General features: G+C 41.5%; 2 protein-coding genes across 2 annotated transcripts; one reads left to right on the forward strand and one right to left on the reverse strand.

Moving 5' to 3' along the window:
• Positions 1-88: 88 nt before the first annotated feature.
• On the forward strand, positions 89-17,720 carry LOC109479698 (kelch-like protein 24). Its single transcript, XM_019781692.1, has 6 exons — positions 89-155; positions 13,757-13,943; positions 14,356-14,736; positions 15,396-15,500; positions 16,159-16,619; positions 17,063-17,720. The coding sequence occupies exons 2-6, from the start codon at positions 13,783-13,785 to the stop codon at positions 17,692-17,694; spliced, it is 1,740 nt and encodes a 579-aa protein (XP_019637251.1). The 5' UTR covers positions 89-155; positions 13,757-13,782; the 3' UTR covers positions 17,695-17,720.
• On the reverse strand, positions 8,078-12,414 carry LOC109479294 (C-type lectin domain family 4 member F-like). The gene is made up of 6 exons (XM_019781253.1): positions 12,195-12,414; positions 10,034-10,179; positions 9,254-9,896; positions 8,619-9,029; positions 8,576-8,583; positions 8,078-8,152 (listed from the first exon to the last, which is right to left on the reverse strand). Exons 1-6 carry the CDS (start codon positions 12,412-12,414, stop codon positions 8,078-8,080), a joined length of 1,503 nt encoding a protein of 500 aa, XP_019636812.1.
• Positions 17,721-19,962: the final 2,242 nt, after the last annotated feature.

The following is a 19,962-nucleotide window of genomic DNA, read 5'->3' on the forward strand; positions in this document are numbered from 1 at the left end:
ACAGTGACCCCAATCCCTCAGCAGGAGCGCTCCAAAATAGCGACGTGCATTTTTGTCTTCGGGTCTAATTTCACCACAACACGTAGACATACAGGACGGGTGGACACTAGGGGAGCGAGCGAGGAGGCTACCAAAAAACATCAAGCTTTCTCAAGGTAAAATAGTGTTTGCTTATGATTTATTGGTTTGCAAAATATTGCTGTTTAAAGTTACTACAAAGATGTGTTTTGCGAAGGGGAGGTCAATAGAAAGCAATGATAGTGTGCTGTTGATGTTGCTCCAAGCAGATGCATGGTTTTTTTCACCTCACGTCCTTTGTGACATTTTGTATTCATGGTTTGCAAAAGAGAAGTCAAACCTTTCAGACATAATTTTAGACATAGCTATAGTTTTAAACAATTATCTTTTATTATAAAATTTTGTATTATGTTTCAATGTTCATTTATCTTTGTTATTTTCAATTAGCCTCCGGGCAGGAATTTGTAATAATACTTATTTGTATTAGAGTTTTTTTCTGGAGGGATAAATAGTGAAAACTCGTATCACCAAGAAGACACAAAATGTTAAAAACGATGTCAAAGAAAGCTGCTAGGACCGTATCTGCTTGGAGATCAAAGTTGTTATTGTTATGTTTGTAATGCTAGCTATAGCATGCATATATATTAAACGCGGTCAGGGTCAAGCTTGGCAATATATTATATCAAAATTGCTGATATGGATATCGTTGCCAAAATTCCGAAGATAGTTAAATAGCTTAAAGGCATCCAATACAATTTCAGGGCAGCAAAACTGGAAATATTCTGAATAAGGCAATCTGTATAATATTGACACATACTATCCCACATTTGAATCAGTATTTCATACTTTAAGCATTTAAATCTGCGGAAGCAAGCCCCAAGATGAGTCCCTTTTTCTGGGTGGTACCCTAAAAATCAGCCCAGGGCCCTTCCAGTAACGATTTTTCGTCAAAATTTGGGGCATTTTTGCTCCATGAATGTCGATATACACTGGGACAGTGTTGTTTCAACTTGGTATGTAGATAAGTGACTAGCGAATTGCGTTTTCGGCAATTAATTACAAACGGCCTTCTTCTTTTGGCAACTTTTGTTTATTTCGTGTATGTTTTATTTTTCTTCTTCCCTTTTACTTATAAGTATTAGTTAAAGCAGTATTTCGGCTATAAGATGTATTATTATACATTCACGATCATAGATCCTTAACTCATTAAAGTCTCTACGTCGCATCCAATATATCATAGGCCATGTTGATTTGATTATATGGATGACATCGTCTGGGACTGCCCTAAAACTGACGCGAGCGTGCGAAAAAAAAGTTTGGCAAAAAAAAGTTGCCTTCATTATGAAATCTATGTGGTCATGAAGGTTGAACAAATAACTAAACACACAGAGTGATATTTAGTACGAGGGGTGTTCAAAAAGTTCTCGGCCTCACCTAGAAAATAAAGGTCAAACTCCTATTCTTTGGTATAGCTGTATACTATGACGTCTTACATCACTGCACACAAAAATTCAAATTTTTGTATTCATTAATGAGCACGTGACGCCCCGTGAAAATGAGGTGGGTGAGGGCAAATCACAAAATGGCCGCAAAAGAAGCGTGTGCTGTGATCAAGTGTATCGATAAAAAAGAATGTCTCCTAAGGACATCCATGAAGACATGGTCAAGACACTTGGTGATGACTCCCCTTCTTATTTAAATATAGAGAACGGGGTTACTAGCTACAATCGCGGCAAGGAGAGCACAAAAGATGAACATAGGTCAGGATGCCACAAATCAGCACCACGGACAATCCAGTTGAGGCCATCCATCACATGGTAGTGAATGACAGATGTGAGACTGTCCAACATGTAGCAGGTTCTTTGGCCTGTGTTATGACTCAGTTCACAATATTTTGTCAAACATCCTGGGGATGAACAAACTGTCTGCATGGTGGGTGCCTGGAATGTTTTTTGAACATCAGAACTTAAACAGGCTTGACATTTCAAGGAACGAATTCAGTCCAATTCATGCAGTTTCCTCAAAACATTTGTCACTCAAGATGAGCTGGGCTCACCACTTTCACCCCGAATCAAAACAACAGAGCAAACAATTGATGAAGAATTTTTCCCGCCCCCCAAAGAAGTTTTAGCGAGTTTCGTCCGTTGACAGGGTTTTTGCCTCTGTTTTCTGGGACAGTAAGGAAGTAATCATGATTGACTACATGCGAAGGGGTTAAAGCATCAATGGGGAGTACTATAAAACAGAATTACGACATTTTAGGGAAACGATCAAAGAAGAAAAGGAGAGGAAAGCTCCGAGCTGGCGTGATGAAAATGCACCTGTCCACACAACACAGGGGTCAGCGACAGCAGCAAACGAATTTGGGTTTGCAGTCTAACCCCACCCTTCCAATTCACCTGACCTAGCACCCTCGGACTTCTACCTGTTTCCTAAACTCAAGTTCCACTTACGTGGTCAACGTTTTGATGGTAATGATGACGTCATCTATGCGGTATAGGCCTATCTGGGGGGTCCAGATGCAACCTTCATCCACAAGGGGAAAATAAAGCTGGAACATCACTGGACCAAGTGCATTGCAGTTAGAGAGGACTATATTATAAAATAGTTTAAGAAAAATTTTACTGCCCTGACGTTTTCTAGGTGAGGCCGAGAACTTTTTGAACACCCCTCGTAGCAAGGTGAAAAATAGACTTCATTTTCATTCCTTCACATTTTCTTCTTGTCCTTTGAAATGGATTTTGGCATTCTGCGATGTAAGTATCGCTTTCCAATTTTCTTTTTCAATTTAGGCCACAGCAAGTAAATTTGATGGATGACATCCTCCACAGACTGCAAATCTAACAGTTGGAACATCACATATACGCAGCCAGCATCACATATCACTGCATCAAAGTAAGAAACAAAACATTAAATCAGAGCCTTTTCTTGTCTCATCTCTTCATAGTTATCTGCCATCCACCTTCCAGCATGACAACAGACGTCTTTGTCCATTTTCGGCATGTTGACCACTGTCAGAGGGCAACACAATTTCTTGTTTTTTTTCTCCAAAATCAGGCGAAAATTAATGCGCGCGCTGATGTCATCCATAAAAAATTACTTGCTGTGGCCTTACGGCATAAATATGTATTTGCTCATTTTGCAGCTACTAATCTACGTGGTCATAAAGATTGAACACATGACTAAACACACAGAATGGCGAATAAAAATAGACTCTTCATTTTCATTTCTTCATATTTTCTTCTTTTCCTGAATTGATTTCGACATTATTCTATGACATTAGTATCGCTGTCCAATACTTTTTTTTGCAACATACGACATATATTTGCTCATTCTGTACGATTTACAGTATGGTCGAAAACTGTCTTTTTTTCGGAAACGGACGAAACTTCTTTCGCGCGTGGATGTCATCCATATAATTACATCAACATGGCCTTAGTCAGATAAATGAAGTCATTCCAAATATCCCTGCTCATGTGCCCTGACCCTAAGATAAGACATAACTGAGATTACAGGCGTGACTTCTAATCTTCTTCAATCTTCCGTCCATCAACAGCTTTCTTAATCTGGACAGTTGTGGATTATAGGATTTGATATGATCCTGTAAACCATCAGTAGTTATCTTAAGGCCACTGCAAGTAAATTTTATGGATGACATCCTCTGCAGACTCCAAATCTAATGCGAGCGGGCGAAAAAAAGGCGCGCCGAAAAAAAACAAGATTCCTACATTTTTAATTTTTTACTCCATCATTGTACAAATGGTTTTGATTCAGTGAGAACATCACATCTACACAGCCAGCATCACACATCACTGCATCAAAGTAAGAAACAAAACATTAAATCAGAGCCTTTTCTTGTCTCCTTTCTTCATAGTTATCTGCCATCCACCTTCCGGCGTGGCAACAGACATCTTTGCCCATTTTCGGCATGTTGACCACTGTCAGAAGGCAACATTTTTTTTCCAAAATCAGGCAAAAATTAATGCGCGCGCTGATGTCATCCATACGAATTACTTGCTGTGGCCTAATACAGATACTTACCCTTACCGGGTCACTAATTCAAACCAGGACAGAATCTGACCAAAGATATCACAGATGAACATAGTTTCACTTATAATTAAGTCTTAGGACCATTTAGCAATCTAAAGAAATTGCAAGCTAGAAAGGTAACATTTGCAAAGCAAATGCATAATGTTTACCTGCTCTGTTAATTCTTACTAAAACACGTTTATATATATGGTGACAGGAGACTAAATCCCTCCTGCTATAAAAATTGCAACATGATGTAACCCAACACTAGTTACCATGGTGACAGACGTCTGGTTCAGGTCATCCGTCTTTGGCCTTATTTGTTTGGAGAATAAGAAGAAACAGGGCAAAAACAATACGTTTTCCTTCAGTAAACTGGCCAAGAAATGTGTGTTACGTCATATCCGTCGCCATGTTGAATTATCCAAGATGGCGGTCTGTTATTCAGAACGCACAGACAATGACTTTGAGACAACAATTATCCATAATATAGCTAGGTAAAACGACGTGTTATGTTAGAGAAATATCTAGCATCTAATCTAAAATTTCTCTGACATATAAATGATTTCACGCACGTCTTTAGTGTCCACCATCTTGGTGGGTTAAGATACGTTGTGGTCACGTGAGTGCAAGCCGCTATCCCATTGGATGTCGGTACAGTTGTGCTGGCAGCCAACCACTGTTACTCTTGCACTGATAGTCAGTTTAGACGTTATAATGCTTTTATAAATAAGTTATCCTCATCTTTTACATATCGCTGAAGCAGGGTTCAAAGCATTGCTGGTTGATGGACACCCAGCTTAATCAAGCCTGAATGTTCCAAGTTATCAAACACAAATTCTTGCTGTCTCTAATGGTTATACATGTACAAAGACTTGTAAAAACATTTTCTGATTAGAGTATCTCCAAAATACATGGGGGGCTAATCAACCCGATGTCTCTCAAGGTTCCGTCACATGTTGCTTTGTTTTCTTAAGATTACTGTGAAACGCTTTTGCAATTAAGTGGTTTTAATAACAAAGAAGCATCATTAATTCGAAATATTTTCAACAAAAATTTTGATATCATTCGGACAAGTTTAGAAAAGGTATAACACTAAGATCCACAATATACACATTTGTACAATGATGAACAGCTAAAATATAGACGCATCCAATCCACAAAAGTACTCCTCTGGAATTTCTGCTATCGCTTACATAATCACGTTCTCAAAGCCATCTATAGCTCTATAGTTCTAATAATCCTGATACTTTGGACACAAGATCTCTACTTAGGCCACAGCAAGTAACTTTTATGGATGACATCAGCGCGCGCATTCATTTTCGCCAGATTTTGAAAAAAAAATTGTTGCCCTCTGACAGTGGTCAACATGCCGAAATAGGCCAAGATGTCTGTTGCCATGCCGGAAGGTGGATGGCAGATAACTATAAAGAGAGGAGACAAGAAAAGGCTCTGATTTAATGTTTTGTTTCTTACTTTGATGCAATGATATGTGATACTGGCTGTGTATACATGTATGTGATGCTCCCACTGAATCAAAACCATTTGTACAAGAATTGAGTCAAAATTTTAAATTGTAGGAACCTTGTTTTTATCGGCCCGCCTTGCTTTTTTTTTTCGCCCGCTCGCATTAGATTTGGAGTCTGCGGAGGATGTCATCCATAAAATTTACTTGCTGTGGCCTTAATAAGTTTCTAATGGCCTCCATGGATGATACAGATCACCCAGGGCAAGATGTGAGGCCCTGAAGACCATATCGACATGTGGTCCGTATTTAGAGCCTAAAAGTACCGGGCTATTCTAAATCCGTCCCCATATTTGTCACATTCTAGATCACACAGACGGGTCCGTCTGTGTACGTGTTATGGGTCTGACTAGACAGTTTAGTTTATACATTGACTAAACGTGTGTACCAAAATAAATTATATTTGCATGTAATTACGTTTACCGAAGAAAATGGTAAACGTATTGTTTTTGCTCAATTTCCTCTTCCTCCTCCTCCTCTTCTTTTTCTCCTAACATATAAAAAAACAGCAATATCTCCATCACTACCGGCTGGGAACACCTGAAATTTGGTAAGGTGGTAGAACGGTACATACATGTATAGGACATTGAACCTTGGTCATTTTGGCCAACATAGATGTCAGAAAATGATTTTATTGGAAAAAAATGGGTGAAAAAAGTTGCATTTTAAGCCCCAAATGGAACTTTAGAACCCGTTTAGAACCCGTTTAAAATTTTAGAACCCCCGGGTGAATGACCGCGCGGCCTTTGGAACACGCCATTCAGGCGAGAGGGATGGTGAGAATAAAATAGTATATGTAAGAAATGTATATTTTTTTCAATATGTATGTATAGCTTTGCAGTGTATGGAAATATTATGTATGGATTTATAGTATATGTTACAGGTTTGTTTTATGTATTATGCATGTTTAGTTTTGTAGTACTTTATATAAGCCATGTATAGTCTCCATTTTTTGCAATTAGAGTTTAAAATGTATAAAATCTCATCATAATTATTATCTACATACCTGCAATAAGATTGTCAAATAAATGTTAAGTGCCATATTTAAGTAAAATGCTGTCCAAATTCAGTGTACTTGTAATTTTCAAAAGGGTAACAAGATTGTAAGACAACTGTAAGGTTTCAAAAATTGTTTAATTGAAGCTGTCAAGATAAATTCAATGTGTACATGACAACATCTTTCCTCTTAATTGCAAACATGATGAGAGTGTTATGAAGTAAGTTTAAACTTTTGTTGGAAATTACAGTTTAAACTTACTTCATAATGACTTCTACTAAACACAGATGAACTTTCAAGATACGATGAGAGTGTGTGCTGAGTGAATCATTTTTAACTTCATCCCTGGCCTTACAAGGGCAAAAATATTATTCAAATCCCCCAGTTAATGTTACTCTATAAAAGTTAGCATTATAAGCAGTATGCTTCCACCCACCCTTAACCAAAAAAATATAAATGGTAGGCGACTCCATCCTGAGGTAAACATCTTGCATTTGCTTGCAAATGTGACCTTTCTAGTTTAAAGTAATATGTTCATTTGATTGTTCTTCTCTCTGATTATATGCAAATAAACAAACAAACAAGCAAGGGTAGGGTAAGGTAGGGTAGGGTAGGGTAGGGTAGGGTAGGGTAGGGTAGGGTAGGGTAGGGTAGGGTAGGTGTAGGGTAACTCTTTTTACACAACCAAGTCTGTCTTTTATTCAGCCGACGTTTCGGTGACCGTCTGTCACCTTCCTCAGGGCAGTTCTGACTGGTTCACATTGCACTGCAGCACAGGTGTCGCTGCTACAGATGCATTTCCAAACGTGGAATACACAACTCTATATTATACGTCGATCATGTAACACTAGACACGAAACGTAAACTGTAAATTCTCTCCGTGTGGAAACTGAAACGTGACTACAATAGTACAGTTTACTACAGTCCTGCTTCATTAGGCCATGTTGATTTGATTATATGGATGACATCCGCGCACCCGTTTCCAAAAAAAAAAGGTTTCAACCATACTGTAAATCGTACAAAACGGTTGCAAAATGAGCAAGAGTATACAGTAAGTTAAAAACTAAAAACTATAAACTATACATACAATTAAAAACTATACATAGGATGCCAAAATCAAACGAAATTGTAAAGAAATGAATTCGAAGAGTAGTTTATTCGCCAAACCATATTCTGTGCCGTTTGTTCAACCCTCATGACCACGTAGATTTCATAATAAAAACAACTTTTTTTTTTTGAAAACTTTTTTTTATTCGCCCGCTCGCATCAGTTTTGGGGTTCCAGGAGGATGTCATCCATATAATCAAATCAACATGGCCTTACATTCCATTCAGCATTTCTCCTTTGCAAATTTTATGCTAGTTACTACTATTTTCAACTCAAAACAAGGCTCATGTAAACCACTCACATGTTTTGAGTTACATGCAACCCTAAAAGGCAAATGTTAAGTCTGTGAAAAAATTTTAGAAGTTTTAATTTTAAGTCTAATAGTTTAGTCTTAAGTTTTACTAGATAGTTTGACTGCGGATATTCGGAGAGCTGTACAGTAGTGGTGAGAGTCCCGCCTGTCGCCTACGGACATCCTGATAAGAAAAAAAAATAAGTAAATAATAAGTAGGAACTAGAAAAGTAACATTTGCAAAGCAAATGCATAATGTTTACCTTCGGATATAGTCTGCTCTGTTAATTCTTACTCAAACACATTCACATACACGTATATGGTGACAGGAGTCTAAATGCCTACTATGAAATTGCAACACTATGTAACCCAACACAAGTTACTATGGTGACAGACGTCAACAAAAGAGGCCATTGGCCAGGTCAGAGGTCAGTGTTTGGAACAGAAGAAGAAGAGGAAGAAGAAATGGAGCAAAAACAATATGTTTTCCTTCGGTAAACATAATTAGCAGAGATGACATATAGAATGATTTAGTAAAGACAAGGTTTGTGCCAGGAGGGAGCAATGATGGTCTGCCGACTTATTCTGAAGAATAGTTCAGCTGTGCCATGTTTACTAGATGGAAGGGTTTCAGGAAATAGTAAGGATACAATAAGTACCTGGAGCAGTCTGGCATATGAAGGAAAACAGCCGGTCGCAGGAATAGACGGCCCACTTGTCTTTCAAATGAAGCAGTACGGCGTAAACGACGCAATCTCGGTTACCCCACTGGTTGTCCGGTTCTCCCCGACCCCAGGAGTTGTACGGCCCAAGTGCAGAACCGTCCACCCACTCAAACTTTCCCTCTTCGCGCTGATCGTGCAGGCCGATCCAGAACTTCCTATACTTGCTCACGGACTTGTACAGGGGGATGAGGAAGGCGTTGGTCTCGGCGTCTCGGGGCATGGCGAGGGTGCCGCCGTCTGCACGACAGGCCGCGCCCGCTTTGTCGAAGGTCTTGCGTGTGTTGAAGGCCTTGTAGCAGATTCCACTCCACTTGGTGTAACCTTCGGGACAAGATGCTGGAAAACACGTTTTGTATAAGCTACAGGCAAAGGATAGGTCATATTGAAAATCATGACATACATGTGATATATGCTTCCTTTTATTACCAATTTTAAAAATTTCACATTTAAGGTGTGTTTGAAAGGCGACATACAGCACCCCCACATAATTTATTTTCCAACTAATAACGTTTGCACATAAGCTAAGATGAAGAGCCAAAATAACAGCCAAAACAATTTACCCAAAGTCTTCGAGTTCTTGGGCAAACGTTGCTCCAAAGTGGCGGTCCGGCTGCGCTCGTTGTCCAGGTCGCGCTTCAAGGCGTCAACAGTGGTGGACAGTCGGCGCAAGGCGTCTTGGTCGCGCTTCAAGGCGTCAACAGTGGTGGACAGTCGGCGCAAGTCGTCTTGGTCACGCTTCAAGGCGTCAACAGTGGTGGACATGCCGTCTTGGTCGCGCTTCAAGGCGTCAACAGTGGTGGATATGCCGTCTTGGTCACGCTTCAAGGCGTCTTGGTCACGCTTCAAGGCGTCAACAGTGGTGGATATGCCGTCTTTGTCACGCTTCAAGGCGTCAACAGTGGTGGACATGTTGTCTTGGTCGCCCTTCAAGGCGTCAACAGTGATGGATATGCCGTCTTGGTCACGCTTCAAGGCGTCAACAGTGGTGGATATGCCGTCTTGGTCACGCTTCAAGGCGTCAACAGTGGTGGACATGCCGTCTTGGTCGCGCTTCAAGGCGTCAACAGTGGTGGATATGCCGTCTTGGTCACGCTTCAAGTCGTCTTGGTCGCGCTTCAAGGCGTCAACAGTGGTGATCAGTCGGCGCATGTCGTCTTGGCCACGTTTAATGGTGTTAACAGTAGTCGACAACTGGGATATTTCCTACAAATATGTGTACACATGTCAGAATACCTAACGTAGGAAACAAACATGAAAAACAGCAGCAAATATTTTGTACCCTCTTTGCTGACAATCAGGAAAATAGCTGGACAACATGCTTTATGGTACAATACTGTTACCTGCTTGTTGCTGAACGTCAGAGGGGCGAGTCCCACGGCGATTAGGCTCAGTAGCACGGCGATCCCGGCGGCCAAGAAGCTGCGGCGGGCCCGGAGGAAGCTACAGACACCCCGGCGGGCGCTCGCTCCACCCGGATACGAGTGGTCTGGTAGGAAAACATATTTCGCTCAGGTTATCGCTTACGTCAACTTACCAACTCAACATGTTAAAGCTGCATTATCATGTAGTTTTTTGCGCAAAAAATTCAAATATTCTGAATCTAATAAATATTGGTTTTATCATCATTTACTATCACTTTTCAACACATTTGCGTCATTATATTACGTTTCTGGCGTTTTGTTAGCACAAAAACAGTCCGCTTGATGCGCGCTCAGTTCCCGGTGGCACCGAGTTGATGCCACCGCTGGAACATAAACAAACAACGGTGTTCGGTCGGGAATCTTCGGTGAGTTCCGGCTGCGTGACGTCATGACTAGCTAGCCCTCTGAAACAAAATGGAGGGCGGTCGGGATCGGGTGAACCGCGGAGATAGAAGAAGTTTGCTGACCAGTTCCGGCAGGAAAGGGAAGGAGAAGGACAAGTTCCAAAAGCGGGTGATGTTGGCATAGCAGTAATCGAAGGAATAACACGATCAAAACAAACCCGGGAACCAAAGGCGAAAACCGGCTGTCAGAATCGAGTGTCCCGCGCCCGGGTGAAAGGTCACGTTAGATCACGTGACAAATCTCCGGGCCGGCTCGATCAGACTCGGGAGTACTCGGACATGTTCGGAAGTCAACAAACATGGCGAACACCCAGGCGCGCGCGTGCGATTTCTCAGTTTTCTAACCGCTCGCATCGCAAAAATATCGTCTCGCCTCCATGAACTGAATGGTGCAGTGTAACACCGTGAGTGTAACAGGGTGGGGTTTATTCAAAGAAATGGCCAGAAAATCGACTTTTTGTTTTAAGGTTAGACGGCCAAAAAACTACATAATGCAGCTATATATAGTACTTAAACGCTACATCAACAAAACAAAACAAAGCCAGAAGTTTTCATCCTTGCAAATCCTCCGAGATCTACAAAATATGTGTATAGTGTAGCCGTGGAGACTCTTGATTCGGGCTTACATTGCATTACCCTCAGCAAGAGTCGTGGAAAGATCCATTGGCAGAACTGCACATTTCCCGTTGGCTGCCCGATGCTCCGTTTTTGACCCGGTTTTTTGCTGTCCCGAGCTTCCCTACAATCTAACTCCACAATTGGCCGGGTTGCCGATGTTTAGATCAGCCTAAATATTCCACAGCGCGACAGAAAAGTACTAAAATAGCTAGTCGGCACAACCGGGCAGGAATGTCCGCTACCGCTGTCGGGAACGCTCGGTAGCCTTTCCGGTTATAATCGGAGAGCTTTCGGTCGGGCTTCGGTAATCGTGACGCTACCGAGCGTTCCCGAGGGCGATAGTGGACATTCCCGACTATATACAAGATGGCCGCCCGGTTGTGCCGACTAGCTATTTTAGTACTTTTCTGTCGCGCTGTGGAATATTTAGGCTGATCTAAACATCGGCAACCCGGCCAATTGTGGAGTTATATTGTAGGGAAGCTCGGGACAGCAAAAAACCGGGTCAAAAACGGAGCATCGGGCAGCCAACGGGAAATGTGCAGTTCTGCCAATGGATCTTTCCACGACTCTTGCTGAGGGTAATGCAATGTAAGCCCGAATCAAGAGTCGCCACGGCTATGTATAGTGATGCCCAGTTTCAACTAACTTACACGTTTAAAACTCACAAGAATAAAATCCCATTAATTAATTAATTAATCCATTAAAAGGTATTAGTTTTGCAAATGAAGCCCTGATTCCTACCTAACTACCCTGTTTTTCACGACTGATGTCAAAAACACAATGATTTTTTTCCAAGGACTAAAGCTCGTTGTGCATGTGGCAGGAAAAGTGTACCTTTGACGAAGCTGTGAATTCCATCGCACCGAATCATGTGCGAGAACGTTCGCGTACGCTGCTGATGAATTTTACATGAGGGGCGTAAAAAATGGAGGGTTTTCTTGTTGTCGTGAAATTTATCTTTACAATAAACTATGCAAAATCAGTAGGTTAACATATACACAGAATATTTTCTCCTGATGGTAAAAAAATAACCAGGTATGAAAATCGCCGGTTACCTGCAGACGTTGCGTGAGGTTTCACCTCCTCGGCGTCTTCGTACGTGTGTGAAGACGTGTCCTGGTCTTCCCGCTGCTTGTCAGAAGCGCCGTTGCCATGGCGGACACGCCCGCGTGAACCACTCTGAGGGACGGGACGGGGTTGGGGCGGCAACCCGCTTGTTTGGCGGCTGTCGGGGCCGGAGAAAGGCGACCGGACAGGCTCTGCCTGCTCGTACATTTCGGCCGTTCTGTGCAGACTGTATTGTTGCGCAGTGTATAACTGTGTGCAAAATTCATGAATATGGCAACTAACACCTTAATTAGTCTAGTAAGGCTGCATTTGCCCGTATTTGGAAGAATGACGTGGCATGAGGTGATGCAATAGCATTTAGTTTTTATGCAAGAGCCAGACTCATTTTCGTGGAAAAAGAAGAAATCTGGGAAGGTAGGGAGAAACATGAAAGAAATTTATTGAAACATACGAGAGAATTATTATTATAATCGGTAGACAGACAAAATAGTAGAAATCGTGTATATATATGACAGCGGCAGCAATACTTATTTTTCATCTTTAATTTTACATTCAGGATATCGCTGTCTTGTAGCCATTATATTTCTGCTATTATTTTTTTATTATTCCGAAACATGTAATCACAAGACGTGGTGACGACACACTCAAGTTTTTTCAACTTATATTAATGCCGACACCAACACAGGGACAGTACAATACTCATTTTCACCTGAGCGAAGTGAGGAAAGTCGTGTAAAGTGCCTTTCCCAAGGGCACAAGATCGGTGGCATGTCAGGACTCGAACCCGGGGCCTCTGGTTCCGAGTCGAGAACGCTGCCGCTGCGCCACAAGACCCCAGCAGTTCAGCTATTAGCTATGTGTAATGCTGAAGGACAGTTTATATGTTTACCGAAAGAAAACATATTGCTTTGCTCAGTTTCTTCCTCTTTTTCCTCTAAGAACAGTGACCTCTGACTTGACCAATAATGACATGATTTGTTGACATCTGTCACCATGGTGACTGGTGTTGGGTTACATAATGTTGCAATTTCATGGTCTGCTCTGCTTCTGTCACCATGAAATAGTAGTACATGTATATACATGTATATGAATGTGTTTGAGTAAGAATTAACAGAAAATACCATGTCCGAAGGTAAACATTATGCATTTGCTTTGCAAATGTTACTTTTCTAGTTCATATTCATGTTTTTGTGCACGTGACTGGGTTACAATGTCATTTTTAATGCTTACTATACACAGGAAATTGTTTCCATCTATTTATGTTTACCTAAGGAAAACTTATTGTTTTTGCTCTGTTTCCTCTTCCTCTTCTCCAAACCAATAAGGTCAATGACCTGAACCAGATGTCTTTCACCATCGTAACTAGTGTTGGGTTACATCATGTTGCAATTTTATAGCAGGAGGGATTTATACTCCTGTCAACATATGTATGAAATTGTGTTTGAGTAAGAATTAACAGTGCAGACCATATGCGAAGGTAAACATCATGCATTTTCTTTGCAAATGTTACATTTCTAGTTTTCAAATACAAAATCTTGTACACCGCCAGGATTGGTCCCTCGCTCGCCTGACGTCATGGCCATCCTGACGTCACTAGAGTTCTGCCACGCCCCCCACGCAGGGGAGGTTCTGCGGACGCTGCAGGAGATGCGGCGGGAGGGCCGGCTGGTGGACCTGGTGCTGACGGTGGACGGTACAGACTTCCCCTGTCACCGCGCCGTCCTGGCCTCATGCAGGTAGGACTAGGAGGCACTTTTCATGACTTACCTTTATCCATGTATTTCTCAGAGAATTATGTGATGTGGTCTTGTAGGCAGCAGTGAAGACCTTTAATGACTGTTAACCTTCGCAGAAGGAAAACACATTGTTTTTGCCCTGTTTCTTCCTCCTCTTTTCTTCTCCAAACCAATAAGGTCAATGACCTGGACCAGACGTCTGTCACCATGGTGACTAGCGTTGGGTTACATCATGTTCCAATTTTATAGCAGGGGGGATTTAGACTCCTGTCACCATACATGGATGTGTTTGAGTAAGAATTAACAGAGCAGACCATATTGTATATTGCTTTTGATACAGTATCTAGTATGCATTCTAGGTAATATTAGAATATACGACTAATAACGGCCCCATTTCTGTAATCTTCCATAGTGCCTTCTTCAGAGGAATGCTCGACAACAACAACTGTAGCTGCAGCTGTCACTCCTTGGACGGTCAGAAGAAGTTCACCCTCCAAGACGTCACCCCAGAGTCCTTGAAGCTTCTTGTAGACTACGCCTACACCTCACAAGTCACCATCACAAACGAAAACGTCATGGGCCTCTTGGAGGCCGCCATTTTGTTGAAGATCAGGCCTGTCTGTGACGCATGCGCGAAATTCCTGGGTGATAACGTCACGCCCTCGACCTGCCTGACCTTGATGAGACTGGGGTCAGAGTTCAACTACCCAGAAGTCGTGAAGAAAGCGAAGGAAGTCGCCTTGAAGAACTTTTCGACGATCCAGAATTCAAGGGAATTTCTCAATTTGTCCAGGTACATTCAGATAGATACATGTACGGAACCAGTGATAGAAATGCTTTTTTCAGTGTTCTGCAATATTGCAGAATGTCAAAATTTCGATCTGCAATTCAGAAATACCTTCTGCAAATACACACTTAAAAGTCCCATGCATATGCAAAATTGCATGTTGTAATAAATTGTACATGCAATTTGAAAAATACATGCAAAATTACTTGTATTTGTTGTACATTATAGACTCAGTAGTAAACACAAAAGCTCTTGAAAGCCATTGAACCACTAGCCTGATTTTTGTCAATCTGCAAAATTGGAGATTTTTCTTCTGAAATAAGGAAAATGTCTCTTCAAAATGCAGACTGTATTTCTAACACTATCTACTATTTGTATGGATGAATAAGGTTAAAAGATAACATGCTCATTCGTTTCCCGTTCATTTGTGGGAACTAAATGATATCAGAGTTTAAATGTTTGTAATAATGTACAAATTACGGCTCCGCCCCTGAGGTGTCGTCAAAAACGTTAGTATGGTCCACACGTTCATCATGGGAAAACAATACCTCGTGTTTTAATTAAATCAGTTTCGTGTGATATTGTATGGATATGCCTTTTTATGTTTATAAGTATAGCACTCGGGTATACATTTAAGGATTCTTTTCTTGTGTCTTGATTCTTAGGGAACAGGTCATCAAACTCATTTCCAATGACGCCCTGAACGCAAAGAATGAAGAAACAGTTTTTGAAGCCGTTATGAGATGGGCAAGTCACAACCCTGACCAGAGGTACGTATAGAACTAGCATGGTTGAGGTACTACGGGTCTGTCGCCAGGGGGCGCAGTTTCCGTCCTTGGTGCTGAAAACACAATTAAAACACGTTGTACTTTTGCATTCTTTTTGCCTGTTTTATGGTTGATTCGAAACGTTTGCCAGTGAAAAAGAAGGGGTAATATGAGCCTACAGTGATAATATTGAGCTTTTACCAGGCATGATAGTTTAAAGGCATCCAATGCAGGTTTTAGGGCATGAAAACCCGCTTTTTCAAAGCCAACAGTCTAGTCATTTATCTACATATTGAGTTGAAACTGTCCCAATGAATATTGACCCTCATGGAGCAAAATTCTGACGGTAAATGGTTACTGCAAGGGCCCTGAGCTGATTTTAGGGTACCACCCAGAAAATAAAGGACTCATCTTGGGGCTTGTTTCTGCAGTTTTAATGCTCAAAATGTGAAAAGCTGATTTAAATGTGCCAATGTGAAGCAGTATGTGTCAATATCACAAAGATTGCCGAATTCAGAATATTTACAGTTTTGCCGCCCTGAAATCGCATTGGATACCTTTAAAATGTTAAAGATATCCCATGATTTCCTTTGACCAATGGCTACCCTTCAATGATAATTGGGTTAACGTTTACGTTTTTTTCTACTTGTCTATCAAACAGGATGTCAGAGATGAGAACGCTGATGGAACACGTCAGACTGCCTTTCGTAGATGTGGACTATTTCAAAAAGTACGTTGAATCCAACGAAGACATGAAATCTTACTGCTCGGATTTGATTCTCGAGGCTAAGCAGTGTTACTTGTACCCCGGAGACACTCTAACAAGGCGCACTCGCCCGCGATATGTTTCTGGCGTACGGGAAACCATCCTAAATATCGGCGGAATTATCTCGGGAAAGCCCACGCCGGCGCTAACGTCGCTAGTACCGTCTTTGGACGAACCCTGTTGGCAGAAGTTAGCGGTAGAAATGGCGGACACTCTGGCAGAGGAGAAGTCGTTCGCCGCGGTGGCTGTCGGGATGTGTGACGTCATGATTTCTGGAGGAACCTCGTTTCCGAAAGACGTGTGGTTGTACCGGTCTGAGCACAACGCGTGGGCCCATCTACCGGAGATGAAACAAGGTAAGCAAAAACTGGAGAAGACTAGAAAGTTAACATTTGCAAAGCTAATGTATAGTGTTTACCTTCGCATTTGGTCTGCTCTGTTAATTCTTACTCAAACACATTCATTTTTATATGATGACAGGAGTCTGAATCCCTCCTGCTATAAAATTGCAACATGATGTAACCCAACACCAGTTACCATGGTGACAGACGTCTGGTTCTGGTCATTGATCTTTAGTGTTTGGAACGGAAGAAGAAGAAACAGAGCAAAAACAATATACAAAACAGCTGAGTTTAAACTAAAATTTCAATGTAATACCTTTTGAATTGAACATTTATATGTATATCTATAGGTCAAGTGCTTTTTTAAATACCGCGCAAATTCATCGTCTATTGGCATCCAAATACGAGACGTTATATAAGGCCCTTGTTCAAATCTAACGGTTTTCTCCTCCAATCAGGACGCTGGTGCCACAGTATGGCAGCCCTGCAAGGTAAAGTGTACGCCATTGGCGGGACCATGTACAAGACCTACGACACAGTGGAGCAATATGACCTATCCACGAATGAGTGGAGCTTCGCTAAACCCCTCCCAGAGCCTCGGCAGAACCACGCTTCCACCGTCTGTGAGGGGAAAGTCTACGTTATTGGCGGGAAAAACAAGTATATTTCTGCGTCGTGTGATGTTTTCTCGTACGAACCGAGCTCTAAAACTTGGGGTGTCATGGCGCCCATGCCCGAAGCAGCTAGCTCTCTGGCTGCGGCAACTATCAACTCACAAATTTACGCCACAGGGGGTTGTCTTAGAGCGTTGTTTTGCTACAACGCTACAAACGACGTTTGGCAAACTGTCGCACAACTTATGAACGATAGGTCACCAGGGTATGTGCTAGAGGATTGTGGGATAGCGGCATGCGGGAACAAGGTGTACGTGACTGGCGGGAAGACGAGAGTCGGGGAACGGGGTAAGCTGCGCGGGACGGACACAGTGTGGTGTTATGACCCAGAGGACGGTGACCTGTCGGACGTTTGGCCAATGCCGTTTAAACTTCACTCACATGGATGTGTGACAATCTGGACACACGTAGACTAGTATTCACGAGTTTCCCATCCCCAGAATGCATTGCGAAAACAGGGGTCTAAACCTCATTTGCATAGGACAGGAAGGCATCGTAATGATCCTGTTGACGTTAAACAACTTGCTTTTCAGTGTGTTTTTAGGAGTTGGGGTATTTCATGCTCAACGTTAATTAAATTACCATGGGTTGAATCTGAAAACAATTAATGAATTTTTAGGAATATGTGGTTTGTAACGTTATAGTGGTAACGCTATACTGATGCTGTAACGTTACAAACCACATGTTCCATTGAAAAGAACACAAAAACTTCATTCTCTATTTGTTGTCAGATTCGACCCATAGTAATTTAATTAATGTTGAGCATAAAATGCCCCAACACCTCAAAACACAGTGAACAGCAAGCTGTTTAACGTCAACAGGATCATTCCGATGCCTTCCTGTCCTATGCAAATGAGGTTTAGACCCCTGTTTTCGCAATGCATTCTGGGGATGGGGAACTCGTGAATTGGACACGCCACTTTAAGTAATACATTTTATTGGTCAAGAGCTGTATCACATGATAGGCCATAAGCAAAATGGCGTCACGTGGAAATGAGAACAATACATGTTTTATACACCAACAATCGTTTGTCTAAATATATGGTATAAACTGTACCTTCAAACAATAATCGTTGTTTAGCTGAGTACAGACGGAAGTCTGGTGATACTGCAGTATACTCCTAATCAAAAGGACAAGCTATATTTCTAATGTTGGGTGTAGGAAATGTACACGCTGTAAGAATACGATCGGGTACCATAGACCTGTCTCCGTCCTTGGTGCTGAATTCTTCATACAGTGCCGTTTGGTACCGTCAGGTGGCGTTTTTGACTTGTCTAACTCAGGCGAAAGTCTGGTGATACTGCAGTGCACTACTAATTAAAAGGACAAACTATCTTTCTAATGTTGGGTGTAGGAAATGTAAGAACACGCCCGGGAACTATAGACCTGTCTCCGTCCTTGATGCTGAATTCTTCGTGCAGTACCGTTTGGTACCGCTAGGTTGCGTTTTTGAATGATCTAACGGTGAAGGAATGCTTGTGCATTCTATGACGATGAAGGACTTGTAATACACGTATCATAACTGAAGCGGTCAACAACCTTTGCAATCAACAAGTTGTGTAATATTTGACGTCTGAAATTGTCCAGTTGTGTTTTATTTTATTTTCTCTTTTTGCAAAACGCGAACTGATTTATCAATTATGTAATGTCTTGTTATGGAACTTAACACGTTAACAGGCATTGTAGTAGGGTGGCTTTTATTTGCTGTTCATTACCTCCTCACGGAGGTTATATTTTCAGCTGGGTTCGTCTGTCATTCTGTCTGTTCGTCAACAAGATAACTCAAGAACGGCTGGATGCATTGGTTTCATACTTGGTGTGTTGGTAGAGTGTGATCAAAACTGAAAATGATGAGCTTTTGGGTCTCCTAGAGACTACCCTTGGTACTGCATCGGAACTTCCGTTAGCTTGCATATAGCCAACAATATCTTACCTTGTCCATGCCTAATGATTACGATTTCACTACTGTGTTGCATGTTACTAGGTAGGGGCCATGTGAATACTTTGCATAAAAGTTTTGCTAATGAGGAGGATTGTAGATGTAAGCCATTTACGGGTCGTCATCACCATGCATAAGATGTAATTTTTCTTGTAAACAAAAAAAATCTGTTAAAAAACAGGCATAAGATTTACAAAAGCATACACTAAACATTTCATGGAGGTATGAGATCGCGAAACTCTACTTCATTATTCATTCAGTCAGTAATTTTCCCATTCACTCACTCACTCATTCATTCATTCATCCACTCGTCTTGCTCATTCCCTCTGTTAACGCTCATCCAAGTATTAATGTAAGATGATGACAACAATGACTTGGCTCCAAGATACTTTATTGCACAAAAGCATACCTTTGACAAGAATGAGTTTCAAGATAATGCAAGTGTCCTCAAGAAATATTTCACAAAACTTCTGTATGTATACACGTGCACCTAACATGCTTTAATAACAACGATTCTTTTCTTAATTAAGTATTCACAACTAAACTGCTAATTTTTTGTGCCCCGTTTTGCACAACGTTCATGATTGTACTAAAAACTCACTGAAACATATTCGTCAACCTGTTTAGAGTTAAAACTTTAGATCCAACACAAAAAGTTCTCTCCCCTAGAGCTTTCGACCAGTCACTCTGGTCTTCCTCAGTAGACTGACCCAGTGAAGCTTGTCACGTGGCTTCTCTGAAGTG

The sequence above is a fragment of the Branchiostoma belcheri genome, unplaced genomic scaffold, assembly GCF_001625305.1.
Source record: "Branchiostoma belcheri isolate BF01 breed outbred unplaced genomic scaffold, Haploidv18h27 scaffold107, whole genome shotgun sequence".
Classification (NCBI taxonomy): Eukaryota; Metazoa; Chordata; class Leptocardii; order Amphioxiformes; family Branchiostomatidae; genus Branchiostoma; species Branchiostoma belcheri.